Here is a 15,286-nt window from a genome sequence, read left to right as displayed (position 1 = left end):
TGGAATGTGCTCCCTAGTGCAATAAGAGTCTCCCCATCTCTGACATCCTTTAAAAAGTCCTTAAAGACGCATTTCTTCACCCAGGCTTTTAACTGATATTGTTTTAATTGTTTTGAATGTTTTTAGAATATTGTTTTTAAAAAATTTAAATTGTGTTTTACATTTCTTGCTTTTAAATTTTTGTTTTGCTTTTGTTTTTAATTAATGTTTTACTTTTTAATCTTGTTGTAAACCGCCCAGAGACGTAAGTTTTGGGCGGTGTAAAAATATGATAAATAAATAAATATGGGAGCCCTAATTCTGAATATATATATATATGAGAGCACGCAGCACACAGAGAGGTGGTCTCTCCACCCTCTTCCTCAAAGGGATGGGAAGCCATGAACTGGCACATGTAATATTTTATATAGCACCTTTTCAGCATGCAAAGCATGTTTTATTTATCCTTATAAAAATGCTGGGATGTGGATTAGGTCAAGCATGACTTGCCCAGTGCAAGAGCAGGTAGCAAAATCTCCCATGTTAAACCCACCACATGTTATCTAGAACTGCACTTTAGGTCCCAGAGAGATGCATTGCATTGCAATTACTAATCCAAGAACCGTGGATTAGACTTTTACACTTTCCATGTAACAGAGAGGATCACAAGCACATCCATAATCACAACCCAGGTCTTACTATAATACAAGTCAAGAGAAGCTAAGTTTAAAGTTCAACAGTTCTTCACCAGCATCAAGAAGCATACAAGGCTTAATAACAGAGCACTAAGCAGTCAGTCATGTTCAGCACCCAAACGTCTGCCATCTGAGACAACATGCAGCCAATCACTCAAGCATATTTAAACAAAAAGGGGACTTAACACCAGACCACCCTTCTTATTAAGATAGATAAATAGTCGTCTGTGGCCTGTGGACAAATCAAAGTTTGTTTACTTTGAGGAGGGAAAGAAGTGTAAGACAAAATGTTCTTTCAATTTGAACAAGCATGGACAAAACAAACACAAATTCATCCTACGTTTTACTGCTCTGGAAAACACTGCACACACTGCCACTCCATTTCTGGCACACATAGATTCTACAATTTGAACACCCGTAAGTCCCTGGTTTTGTTACTGTCCTTAGCCCAATTCAGACGGAATGATTTACAAGTGTACAGATGTCTGTACACTTGTATGAGTGTTGAACATAATGTGTGAATGGGCCTCTTGAGGAGTATGAAAAGAGTGAAGCTGAGAAAACTCATTTTCCTTTGAATCAAATGCAAGAGAACTTGTTACCCCTTTAGGTTTGGTCTTCAGTCTACCTGCACTAGGGATTAGCAGTTGGCAACCTGCAAGCTAAAGCCAGACACCCAGATGCCAACCTCCTCTTTTATCCTTAAGACTACTTGAAGGGACAAAGAGAAAAGTATCAGCAAGTACGATGGTCTTGGGTTCCGTCTGTAGATGGGAAACTTTTACATGGAGCCCATAGGCTTCCGCTGCCTGCACCAGCTCCATGTGGAGGACCAGGAGAGAGTAGTTAAAGATCGAGTGGAACAAGGGGCTAAATGGCAGTAACCCAAAAAGAGGATAAAATTAAGGTTAAAGGCAGTAAATTAAGGTCTGTCTGGAGTTCTCTCTCTTAGCTGCTATCCTGAAGCAGACAGGAAAAAAACTGGGAATCGGGGCTCTGCCTACACCAAAGAGGAAAATTTTGCTGAATTAACTTCCTATCTGTTCCTGAGGCATGCTGGGAACACCCTAGATTCAAGGATGGGCTCCGATTACGGTGGAAAAAAATATCAGAAAGTACATTTAAAAAACCCTCACTGCTGGGAAGGGAAACCATGGCTGCAGCATGCCAAGAAGGGGTGGGATCTATTGCTCCCTTAGATCCTTGGCTGTTGCCAGATTTAGCTTATTTTAAGCCAAATTTTGGGTTATGGCCCATTTGACCCACGAGTATACCCCTTAGGTTCTGGCAACAATTATTTCCTCACCTACCTTCCTTACAGGGAAGGCAGGAGGAAAGCAAAAGCCTAAATCCAGCCAAGGGAGAAGGGTGGGAAGAATGGGTGTGCTGAACAAAACCTAAGGTTGCTGGCAGACTACTTGGTGAGATAGCACAGTGAGAACAATTTGGCCCAGCACAGTCAACTAGGGATTTACAAAACCAAGACCACTGCATGAGTTAAATCAGGCCCCTTAAACTGACAACAGTTTTTAACAACCTGCAAGCTTCCTATATTCTCCCGATTTACTTACTTTCAATGTAGTTTATGATACCAAGTTATCCTCACACAGACAATATGGTTTCTCAAGACATTTTAGAAGAGATTGTCCTACTTGTTTGTGCCTCCCCCCAAAAAACTATATATTTATTTTATTTATTAGATGTCTTGTTTGATAAGTATCTTAAGAGGACTATAGCAGTGAGCTCTTCTTTAGCTGCAGCAAAACAGAAGGCGCCAAAACAAAAAAAGGAAGCATTATAACCATTTGCCATAATTACTGCCTTGTGATGCAGTCGCTGACAAATGATTATATTGTGCCAGTTTCCTTTTAAAACAAAAGTGTGTATTGTTAAACTATGGTTTCATTAATAAAGTGTCACTAATCAAAATATCACAAACCTACAGAATGCAAATTCAAGGACTGCCATATTTCAACAGGAGACAACCAGCCCTTGACATTTGTGATTTTGATTCGTTTGCCAGTGATTATCCCACACGTATTCTGTTAGTGCCATACAGTATCCCCAATTTATACTTCAGAGTATATGCAAGCTAACACAAAACTTCCATCACCTTGAATGGGCTCTGGAATTGTAGTTCATACAGTGAGATTCCAAGAACGCACATGCTTCACACCACCCTGTAAACTTTAAATAATTAACCTGAAGCTGAAATCTCTAAGTAGACCCACTTCTCAGATTACTTTCCTCATACCTCCTTATGTAGCCAGAAATATCCCCCAACTCCACCCTCTCTCAGGCAGTTCTGCTTCTTACCTTGCCTCCAAGAGCCAAGGTTAGCTCTAACCTGCATCGTACCCCAGAATCACCAGGTGACCACAGAAATTTTGCTTCCAGCAAGTAGCAATGAGGCCCCAGAAGCAGTTACAATGTAGCCAAGAATGCTGGGGCACACCTCTCAAGTAGCTGCTTGTGGTCCAGGAGTTGTGCTCCAGCATCCTCTGTGGTCTTGGGGGATATGAGCTCCTGCTTACCAAGAGGCAGCTTATTATAGCTTGCATATAACCACTATAAATTGGTCATTTTAGATTGTACTGCCAAGTGGTCAGGAGCGTTTTACGATTTCCTAGATTTCTGATCAAGTGCTGATAGGTCAGGGGTAGGCAACCTTGGCTCTCCAGCGGTCGTTGAACTACAACTGCCATCATCCCCAGCCATAATTTATTGAGTTGTTGTTCAACAGCAGCTGTAGAGCCAAGGCTACCTACTCCTGTGATAGGTGGCAGAGTTCTCTATATCACTTGACAAGACAATTCAGGTGACAGATGACGCCTCTACACACGATCACTCAAACTTGGGTCATCTGCCAAGATTGTCCAAAACCGGGTAACCCTGCTCTTAACCCAGTTTACTGTAGAGCAGGGCCACCGGTACCTGGGTTTGTGGATCATGGGTCCACTTTTTGCTATGTCTGTGGGTCCCGGCAGCCGGCTAACATGTTTTTCAAGAGTGCTGCAGCTGGAGGGGCTGTGCTCTGTGAATGTGCCATTCTGCACAGCCCAGTCTATGATCACTTGCTTGAAATGGTTTGAAAGGGGCTGGCCCTGCCTCCCTTCCTCTTGTGGCCAATCAGAGCACAGTTGCTAACATCATGGATTTTCCCTTCTCCTGAAAGTTCTTCCGATTCTCAGAGGCCTTCCCAGTTACGTGATCACCACTGTGGTGCTCCTCTAGGAGCAGAGGTTGCAGAGCCCAGCGAAGGCTTTGCTTGTCTGTCCAGGATGGGTTAAGGACTCTTCAAAGCCCCAATTCACCCCCTTCTGATCATGTGCAAGCACTCATGGTCTCTATTGTCCATTGCAAAGGACTTCACAGGGCATCTGACAGATATAACCATCCCATACAACTCTTTGAATTGGTTCTGCATTTGGTTCTGCCCTGACCACAGCGAGACAAACTGCCCCCACTGTTACATAGTTTCCAGCTGACTTGCACTCCAGCAAAGCTATTCTTCCTGACCACACAATCTGGTTTAATGTACTGGCTAAGGTGAGCCAGAACAGTCTGTAGTTCAAATCTCACCTCAGCCACAAACTCACCAGATGATCTTAGGCAAGCCACAGAACTCTCAGCCTCCACACTCCCATCTGAAATATGAGAATATTGTACTACTGCTGGCCTACCTTGCATGGCTAGTGTAGAGATTACCGATTTGTGGTTAAAGCTCTCTGGGACATACAAGACACAATAAAAATGCTAAGTATCATTATTGTCACATAGCACCAGTTAACTTTAGGAGCGTTCTAAATACTGTTGTCGTCATCATCATCACAATCTAGTACGGCCCATGACCAGCCAGCAATTACTATAATCAACAGTTACAGGTAGTATAACTTAAAGTACTCTGATACTAAATAATAATAATGAATAATACTAAATTATTCTAGGACTACCTAGAAGTATACTAGGACTACCAACCCACCACCACAATAACACTTATGCCTTACATAACATAAGAGTTTATCAGTAGTGCAAAATTTAGCCACACAATATGTAATCTCAGAAGGAGATTTACATAGAAGTCATTCAGCCTGCCTGGATAGTGTAACAAAATGGGACTAAGAAGAAGAGAATGTGCATCTTTATAAAATACACAGTAAAGTAATACATGCTCCACTGACTAAATCATGCCTGAACAGCAGGAGCAGAGCCGTTGGGAATACGGTATATGGTGAAATCTTCCACCCAAAACAGCCTAAGGTAACACATTTAAATGGGCATGGCGGAACTTAGGGAGAGTGAGCTTATATAAATAATTAGCCGGGGATAAGATTTGTCTAGAATTTCCTACAACTGTGCAGTGTGTAATTCACGCTCTGTCCTTTTGAAGCACAATATCCTAAAGGCACAAACTGATTCTTTGGCCTTGTAAAGGCCTATATGAGCCAAATCTGAAAGTGGAGACCATATCACAAAAATTTCTTCTCCACAACATATTCCCAACTGGAGGAGACGCTATCCATTAAAGTGAGGGCAGCCAGACCAAAAGGGTTGTAAATTAATTTAAACCAATAAATTGAACGTAAGCAATCAAATGCGGTCTTCAATTGGAATTAACCCGGTTTCAATTCTCAGTCAAGTGTTTGGTATGCAGCGTGGAACATCAAGAATAGACCTAAGAAACTTGGACTGTACCGCCTCCAGAAAATGGAAATTAGGATATATACAAATCTGGGCACAATACATTGAAATGTTACCTTACCCTGGAAAGCTTTCACTGCTGCAAGTATATATTTACCTCTCTTGGAAAAACAGAATCTAGCCAGTGCAGTTGCACAGCACCTTGGGTAACATGAGCCTTCCAGGAGCCATTTGATTGGAAAACCACTCCTAGATATCTGTAGGTTTTAACCTGCTCTATTTCCTAGCCATTATTCTGTCATTTGTATTTGGAGTGTTTCTTGGTAAATACCATGACCTTAGTTTTTTAAAAAAATAGTTAATTTCTATCCTTTCCTCCAAGCAGACAACAAAGGACTTAAGGGCTCTTCGCAGGTCTATTTCAGAAAATGATAATATTACATATGGTCTTGGTAAGAAGTGCAGGAATTGGATGAGAAGCCAAATTAGAGGGTGGAAATCAGAATTTTGTACAACTTGCACCAGTGAATTTATATAATAGTTAAATAAAGGGGGGGTGGGGTGTAAAATACAGCCCTGTTTTACACCCCTCTAAATACTGTATTCACCCAAATCCAAGACTAGATTTTTTTTTCAAGCTTACTATTAGAAATCAAGAAGCCATCTTAAATTCTGAGTCCTGTTCTTTTTGAGTAAATGCAGATATAACCTATATTTAACCTCTACTTTGTAAGGCAATTGTCTTAAATTCAGAGCAGTATTTGATCCGGGTAAATACGGGAAAGCAATTTGGAGCAAATATTCCTTCATCACTTGCTCCAAGTCTGCTACTTCCTCAGATACTACTCTGCCTAGTACTCAAATATCCCTGCCTTCAAGCCTTCTATAGCCAGTTCTTCCTTCTGCCTTCTCCACGGCTTGCTGGTTCAGGCTAGAGGCCAACTGATTCAATGTTCTGTTCCAATAAAAGCCAGCTAAATGCCTCTGAAAAGTTAACTAACAGGGCATGTTTTAAATTAGTGTGTGCCCTAGAATACACATGTTAAAAATACAAATACATATATTAAAATCCGTTCTGTTGACAATATTACACTCATTTACAGCATTCCAGAACAATTAGGACATAGAAATACACAACCTTCTTCATTATTCACATCATTCTCCCAACGATTATTCTTCCCAGCATTCACTATCGCGATTTGCTCGCCTCAACTCAGACACCTAAGTCCAGTCTATTCTTGATGCTCTGTATTTCATTAAGCATCTGGTCACATGATACTTTACAGCTTTCTTAAGTAGATTATTCCATTGCGGATGCCAGGGGGGGCGGCCACGATGTTGCATAGCAGCAAGGAATCATCTCGCTTACTATATCTATATCGCGGGGAGGGAGGGGCGGTTATCCAACGGCTCTTCTCTCTAGCCTCCGCATCCTTCCAAAGGGGCTGCTGCCATCGCCGCCATCACGTCTGGGGGCAATGTTTTCCCGACAACGATCCCTCCTTGCTCCTTCCCCCTTAGCTAGTTCTCTGGTGACGGCCGCCCCTCAGCATGCGGCAGGTACAGCGCCACTGAATATGGAGGTTCCATTACCAGCCATCTTGACAGCTCCCCTCTTGGGTGCCTCCTTCCTTGCTTCATCCTTACCCCGACAGGCTGTTTGCCGCCGCCACCGCCGCCAGCTCGCCCCCTGCTCTGCTTCCCCCTTCCCCGGCGCCATTTCCTCCACGGTCGACGCCCCTCTTTTCTCCACACGACCCTCCCGCGGCTGCTTACCTTGCAGGGAAGGGAGGAGGGGAGCCCCTCCGTCAGGGCTGACGGCAGAGGCGCCTCAGGTAGACAGGACCTGCTGCTCAAGCCCCGGGCCCCGCCTCTCCTCTCCCGTCCGCTAGTCTACCAGGCTGAGAGATCGCTTCCTATTGGCTCCCTGAAAGGCCTTCTTCTATTGGCTCACGCGCCGATCTCGGTTAAGTTTTTGTTGACCACCTCCTTTCCCGCCCCCCCCGTTTCCTACTTCTCCCTGACTGATTTTGCCGGAGCCTTTTCATTGGCTGCAGGGTGAGACCTTCCTTCTAACTGCCGGGCTTCTGATTGGAGTCATTAAGGATGATTGGTTGAGGTCCTGTACGCGCGGGGGACGCAGGACTTGACATTGGTAGCGGCTCCTGTGTTGCTTGTTCCTCCTCTGCTCTGCCTGCCAGGCGCTTTGCAGCTTCGGAGAAGACAGGAGCACGCCCGCCCTTAGGCTGCCATGCAGACGCAAGAATCCCATACCCATATTTTTCAGTAACGTCTACGCATCTGGTGCTGATCTGTGAGAGGCTCCCTTCGCATTAAGCGCTTATGTACATAATTCTATGTTAATTATTGCTGTGTTTTTGTTCGGTTGATTGATTAAGTGCCGTCAAGTCGGTGTCGACTCTTAGCGGTTACCACCTTTTAACGTACGTGTGTGTGTGTGAGAGAGAGAGACAGACAGACAGACAGACAGAGAAACATTTATTATACTTGCATATATCGTTATAGAAATTTAGTCTTATTAGTTAACCCAACGCACACACTGTTCAAGAGGCTTCAGTCACCCTAGCCCTCTTGGAAACAAGTGCCAAGGATAGAGCTTGCTTTTGAGCATGTCTAGTCGGGTCCTGAAAACAAACAAATGGATCATACACCCATGCAATGGCTGCTGAAAATATGATGCTGTCTGTGCATTCTTCAGCAATGGGTAGAATTGGGCTGCAAGACTGAGAGCTTTGGGCAAATCAAAATGAATTGTTTTACCAGTTGTGTATCTCTCCATATGAAGAAGTGCAGGGACAACCTGAACAACCCTAGTACTAATAAATCAAAAACCTTTATAAAGTGCTTGAGTGTTCAGAGCACTTCATATACATTTTCTCAGTTATTTGTAAAAGGAGACCACAGAGTAGGGTAGGACATCTCAATGGAAGCTTGGCATACAGGTCTCAGGTTCAATCCCTGGAATCTCCAGCTAGAGCAGGGAAAGATCCATCCGAAACAAGGAAAAAATGCTGCCAGTCAATGTAGGCATTATTGACTACAATATTGCCCCTTAGTATGAATGGTATGACCTGCTACCTGTTCTTTGGATCCTTGCCCAACAGGGTTGATTTCATCTTGCAGGGAGGTTTTTGGAGTTATCCGAGTTGATATAACACCCTCACTGAGGGAGGGTGGGATACTATCTTGTTTGAAATTGGCTGTGGTTAGACCCCTTCTTAAGAAGCCCACTCTGGATCCCCTGGTGATGAATAATTATAGGTCAGTCTCCAACCTCCCGTGGTTGGGTCAGATGATTGAATGAGTGGTGGCTGACCAGCTCCAAGCGGTCTTGAAGGAAACTTATTATCTAGCCTGATTTCAAACTGGCTTTAGAGTGGGCTATGGGGTTGAGACAGCCTTGTTTGGCCCGACAGATGACCTTCGTGACGTAATTGACAGGCAGTATGACTGTGGTTAGCTTAAGAACATAAGAAAAGCCCTGCTAGATCAGACCCAAGGCCCATCTAGTCCAGCATCCTGCTTCATACAGTGGCCCACCAGATGCCTCTGGGAAGCCCACAGACAAGAGCTAAGGGCATGCCATCTCTCCTACTGCTAATCCCCTGCAACTGGTATGTAGAGGCATCTTGCCTCTGTGGCTGGAGGTGGCCTATAGCCCTCAGACTAGTAGCCATTGATAAACCCGTTCTCCATGAATTTATCTAAACCCCTCTTAAAGCCATCTAGGCTGTTGGATATCACCACATCTTGTGGCAAAGAATTATATAGGCTGATTATATGTTGTATGAAAAAGTAGTTATTTTTGTCAGATGACCACTGGTTCTAGTGTTACGTGAGAGGGAGAAAAAACTTCTCTCTATCCACTTTCTCCACACCATGCATGATTTTATAGACCTCTATCATGTCACCCCTAGTCTTTTTTTCTAAACGAAAAAGCCCCAGTTGTTGTAGCCTTGCCTTGTAGGGAAAGTGTTCTAGGCCTCTGATAATCTTCACTGCCTTCTTCTGCACCTTTTCCAGTTCTACAATGTCCTTCTTAAGATATGGTGACCAGAACTGTACACAGTACTCCAAATGTGGCCGCACCATAATTTTGTATAAGGACATTATAATATTAGCAGTTTTATTTTCAAACCCCTTCGTAATGATTCCAAACATAGAATTGGCCTTTTTTTTTTAACAACTGCTGCACATTGAGTCAATGCATTCAACGAATGATACTTTCAACCACAACCCCAAGATCCCTCTCCTGGTAGTCACTGACAGCTCAGACCCCATCAACATACATGTGAACTTGGGTTTTTTTGCCTCAATATGCATCTCTTTACACTTGTTAACACTGAATCACATTTGCCGTCTTGTTGCCCACTCCCCCAGTTTGAAAAGATCCTTTTGGTGCTCCTCGCAATCTCTTGGATTTCACTACCCTAAATAGTTTGGTGTCATCTGAAAATTTGGGCACCTCGCTAAGTTCTTTTGGATCTCTCAGCAACGTTCAAGACCATCAACTATGGTATGCTTCTGGATTGCCTGAGGGATTTGGGAACAGAAGGCAGTTTTACAGAGGTTCTGCTATGTCTTGGGTAGATTTCAGATGGTGGCGCTTGATCATAGTTGCATTTTAAAACAGGAGCTACTATATTATTTATGTATTTATTTATTTAACATATTTTTATACTGCCTAAAACTTACATCTCTGGGCGGTATGGAGATACCATACCATACCATACCAGACTCTGGCCATATGGAGTTCCTCAAGGCTCCATTCTGTCACCAATGCTTTTTAACATCTACATGAAGCCACTGTGTGAGGTCATCAGGCAATTTGTTCCCGAGTGCTATAAATTTGCTGATGACACCCAAATCTATTTCTCCTTATCAGTGATATCAGCCCCTTAAATTCCTGCCTACAGGTAACAATAGGCTGGATGAGAGATAATAAAAGGAAACTGAATCCAAGCAAGATGGCAGCTCTATTCTTGGGGGTCATAATCTGCAAGACGGGATAGGACTTCCGGTTCTGGACGAGGTTACACTCCCCCAGAAAGAATAGGTGTATAGCCTGGGAGTACTCTTGGACCTGGGTCTCACCTGGTGCCTCAGGTTGAGGCTATGGTCAGGAGCACTTTTTACCAGCTGTGATTATTTTGACAACTCCACCCGTTCCTTGAGGAGAATGACCTGAAAACCGTGGAAAACCAGCTGGAAACCTCCAGATTGGATTACTGCAATGCACGCTATGTAGGGCTGACTTCATACCAGTGCTCCCTCTAATTTTTTTATCGTCAGTGAGCGGAAAGTGTTTTGTTCTGGGCGGCAGTATCAAGACAGTGTGTGCACATAACACTCTCACACACGGAAAGAATTAAATTAAAATCACGTTTTTTAATCCCCCCCCCCCCCCGCCCCAACATTCTGCCAGTCTCTCTGGGCTGCCAGGGGGAGCTGCCGCCTCCCATCCTCCTCCGGCTCTGACTGCAGATCTCAACAGAAGTCTAAGTCTTGCAAGATCTGCAGCTGGAATTGGCAGCAGGAGGGAGGCGGCGGCACAGCCAAGGAGAGGGGGAAAGAGGGCAATGCTTCCCAGCCAGGGAGAAGGGGAAATGGGGTGCTGGCTGGGCTAGGGTTGCTAACATTTCATTGACAAAATGAGGGACACAAGTTTGTAGGGGCTGGCTGGGAGGTGTATGCAATGGTAATCAAGAGCCTGAGTATCATTGACACATATGTAATTGAATTACATGCTATTGAATAAACGAGGAACAAATGCTGCTCCTATAGGGACCAACATTTCATCCCTGAAATGGACATCCTGCACAATGAAGGACAGTTGGCATCCCTACGCCAGGCAGTTGGGTGGTGATGGTGGGCACAGCAGAGACTGTGCATCCACCAGAAACTGCTGTGCAGGGTCCTGGGGTTTGTGCGCACACATGTACTCACAACTTAGAGGGAACAGTGCTTTATACATAGTTCAGAAACTTCAGTTAGTCCAAAATATGGCAGCCAGGTTGTTCTCTGGGGTTTCCCGGAGAGACCATATTATGCCTGTTCTTAAACAGTTGCAGTGGCTGCTGATATGTTTCCAGGCAAAGTACAGAGTGCTGGTTATTATCTTTAAAGCCCTGAATATCTTAGGTCTGGGTTACCTTAGAGAGCATCTTTCTTTACCTACAAGATCCCCACCACCATTAAGATCAGCAGGAGAGATCCATCTTCAGGTGCCACCAGTTCATCTGGTAGCGAGCAAGGAACGGGCCTTCTCAGTTGTCACCCCTAGGTTGTGGAGCGTGCTCTCAATGGAAGATTATCTTCCTTCGGGGTCTTCAGGAGAGCCTTAAAGATCCATCTTCTTAGCCTGGCTTTTTATGATATCCCATTTTAATGTTAATGAGTTTTAATCTGGTTTTTAAAAAATTGTATTTGTTTTGTTATGTGTTTTTTATTTTAATGTAAACCATCCTGAGACACTTTAGGAAGGTCAGTATATAAAACAAAAGCAACCAACCAAACTTTGAGCTAGACAGACCAATAGATGGATTTGGTTTGAAGCAGCTTCATATGTTCACCCCAATATTGCACACAAAGGTCTGAGGCTGAGAGACATTGACTTGCCCAAGGCTACTTAGTGAGTTCTTGGTAGGGGTAAGAACTGAGCTGGGAGCCCCTTGGATTACAGCGCATACTCAAGGCCAGACTTCCCAAACCTGCAGCCCTCCAGATGTTGACAAACTACAATTCCCATCACCCCCAGCTACAACTTATTGTGGCTGGGATGATAGGAAATGTAGTTCAGCAACATCTGGAGGGGCACAGGTTGGGGAAGCCTGCTCTAGGCCATTACATTACACCAGCCCTAATACTGCCAAGTGGAATTGAGGAAGGTGTGTTTAGTTAGTTGCTTGTGCTATTACTCTCTCAAGTTCAAGATAAAGTCTTGTTTTTTCTGATCACTGCCCTTACCACCTCTCCCAGAAAATAATTTGCAGTTCACTCCAGATAGTACAAAAGGTTTCTGTAGTTGTCCAGAGTCTCTTTGCATTCTCTCATTTGTCAGGTGGCTCTGTTACACAATGTGGGTGGGGAAGGAGCACAGACATGACCGAGGGCATTTGCGTGGGAACGTTTGCAAAAACACTGGGAACTTATTCAAGACAGCAAGCACTTAGTCAAGATGACTGCAAGCCAAGATTTGTTGAAAATGAAAAAAAGAAAGCTGGAAAAGGGTTGTGAACCTACGCAGTGGCTAAGTAACTGACTAAGTACTAATGAGGCTGTGTTGTACAGCCAGACTACATATGCAGAGTAAGGCACAGTTCCAAGGAAATCCATTAAGCATACCAACAAATTACAAAGCATTCAGAAGGTGAGGGAAGCCACTGTACTTATGGTACAGAGAATAAAAGCGCAAAGGTTTCTCAAACCTGTTATATCATGCCAGGGTAAAAAAAAGAGATACAGAGCAAGTCAAATGTGAGAGAGCTAGAGCAAAGATTCTCTAACTAATAGGAGTCTCTCTCAGCAAAGAAAACAAGAAAACAGCCCCCACCACCACCAATCCCCATCCCAAAGACTAGAACCTTCACTGGTGCCACATACTGATTTCCGGGGGTGGGGGGGTTGGCAAGAAGTGTTCCCTCTAACAAGGATATTCCCAGATGTTGACTACAACTTCCAAAATCCCTAGCTGCAATGGCTTTTGCTTGGAGATTCTGGGAGTTGTTGTCAACAACATCTGGGAATCCCTGTTAAGAGGGAACACTGGCAGGTCAAGGCTACACAGGACACGTTTGCATTATTTTGAACACGGCAGGAGTGGCCCTTCCATCAGGCAAGGTCTTCACCTCAGTTAGCAGATTATTGGGGCACCAATGAGGTGTCAAGATGCACTCCTGCCTCCACCTTTTAAAAAGGGAGGGGGTATGAGATGCACACAAGCAGGTACTGGCATTGGCACTTTGTTTGAGCTGCATAGAAGTGTTGAGGTGTCACTACGACACAGAACTTGTTTCCTATATAATTTGGCTTTGGCAATACCAGAGGGCTGAACTATTAAGAGTATGAGTTCCATTTTGGTTCAGGTTGGGAACATAGGAAGCTGCCATATACTGAGTCAGACCCTTGGTCCATCTAGCTCAGTATTGTCTACACAGACCGGCAGTGGCTTCTCCAAGGTTGCAGGCAGGAATCTCTCTCAGCCCTATCTTGGAGATGCCAGAGAAGGAACTTGGTTCATCAGCATTTAACAACTCTCTGGTTCAGTTATGGTTCAAACACTAACTTTTTTAAAACAAAAGAAATACATATAGCAGGACAACTAACAGGAAAATACCCTGTTTAAGATGAATAGCAGAACAGCAACAAGGAGCAGCATATACACCAAGACTGCAAACAGCCAGTACTTTTAGGCACCACCTGAGAGCAGTAAACCAGAAGACACAGAGGTCTTCAAACAGCTTATGGGAAGACACAGGAGGGGTTCCCCAGCTTGCACTAGACTATTTCTCACCTCATAATAGGCCATTGATGGCTTCCTCATGAGTTGATGGCATGAGGTCTCAGACCTGAGAATTATCCTCTTTTGCCTTCCCCTCAGGGCAAACAAATTCCTGGGAAGGTGGAAAAGGGACTATTAGAGAGTGACTCTGCTTGTGCCCCCCAATTAGATGCATTTTGGTTTCAAAACAGCTGCTTATAACTCCATATAACCATATTAACTGACCACGCCTCCTCCTTTTAGATGGCAGGCCTGTAGCTCTTGTGCTACTGAACAAACTTTCATGGGGGTGTGGTAGAAATGCTGCATACTGATTATTTTGGTGTGCAAGGAGAATGCTAAATATGCATTTACAATGTGTTTCGGCTTGATTCTCATGTATTCCAGTGGATGGCATCAAATCCCATTTCTATATTTACACTAGATTAGAAACAGGTAGAACTCAACTTGTGCAAAGCATTAACTTATTTTCTACCCTTGGTCCAAAAGAACCACTAATCAAAAGTATGTGTTGAATGCACACAAACCCAAGGGCGGGGGGGAGGGGGGAGAGACAACATTCAGATGATCAGTTCCAAACAAGGGTTCAACCAAAATGCTGATGAGGTGTTTCATCCCAGTTGATGCTAATGAGTGTAGCATGGTCGCATTAAACCAGAATATGAGCAGACTATTATACATTCTTGGGTTGCGCAGTCTCATGTACTCTGCCACCTCAAGAACTGAGGATTAGTAGACAAGATGGAGGCCTGTTACTCTAAGGCTCCAATCCACCTTGGCAGACTGAGCAGAAGTAGTCCGGTGGGGGAAGGCAGAGGGGACAGTGCTTATATGTTCTGCAGAATGCTTCCCTTGTAATGTAGAGCTCAGCCACTCCCTATTGCTCGGGAAGTAGTGTCAAACATTTTCCAACTCCTGACTTTTAAAAACCTAGGCTATCCATATTCCTAGCGGCAAGTTCCCTTACAGAGAGACTGAGGTGGTCAGAACTGCAAGGTCCCAGGCTGTATACAGTGCAGCCAACTGCCAGAGTTGAGACTGTGAAACAAGTAACTGACAGAGACCTGAAGCTATATAACTAAGACCCACCCCACTTGGCACTTCAGAGATCCATATCTTATCAGCTGGCTAAACCTTGACTGATCTAAACTGAAATGCAAGACATACACACAGACATGAAAATATTTTATACCAAGTCGGACCATGGGCCTATCTAAGCTCAGTACTGTCTACTCAGAGTGGCAGCAACTCTGCCCAGGTTTCAGGAAGAGCTCCTTTCCAGCTCTGTTAGCCAAGATCCTTTAACTGGAGAGACCAGAGATTGAATCTGGGATGCTGCAAATACAAAGCAAGTGCTCTGCCTAGAGAAACTCCCGTTGCTTGCAGCCAATCCTGAACTAAAACTAAACGAAAACGAAGTGGGTTTGCACCCATGACTCCATTCCACTTT

At 44.1% G+C, this 15,286-nt stretch overlaps 1 protein-coding gene across 5 annotated transcripts in view; it reads right to left on the bottom strand.

The window, feature by feature from the left end:
- Positions 1-15,148, bottom strand: part of TYK2 (tyrosine kinase 2) — a 74,652-nt gene extending 59,504 nt beyond the window's left edge. The window contains exon 1 of one of the 5 annotated variants that reach the window (XM_053289956.1): positions 13,849-15,148. Coding sequence is in view for 2 of the 5 variants with exons in the window: in XM_053289952.1 (XP_053145927.1) it covers positions 6,963-7,035 (73 nt within the window). In the remaining 3 variants the exon portion in view is untranslated. The other 4 variants (XM_053289954.1, XM_053289952.1, XM_053289953.1 and 1 more) reach the window with 4 other exon arrangements.
- Positions 15,149-15,286: the final 138 nt, after the last annotated feature.

Source organism: Hemicordylus capensis, chromosome 2, assembly GCF_027244095.1.
Source record: "Hemicordylus capensis ecotype Gifberg chromosome 2, rHemCap1.1.pri, whole genome shotgun sequence".
Lineage (NCBI taxonomy): Eukaryota > Metazoa > Chordata > Lepidosauria > Squamata > Cordylidae > Hemicordylus > Hemicordylus capensis.
Note: the sequence above shows the minus strand (reverse complement) of the source record. Positions and strands in the feature narration are given on the sequence as shown.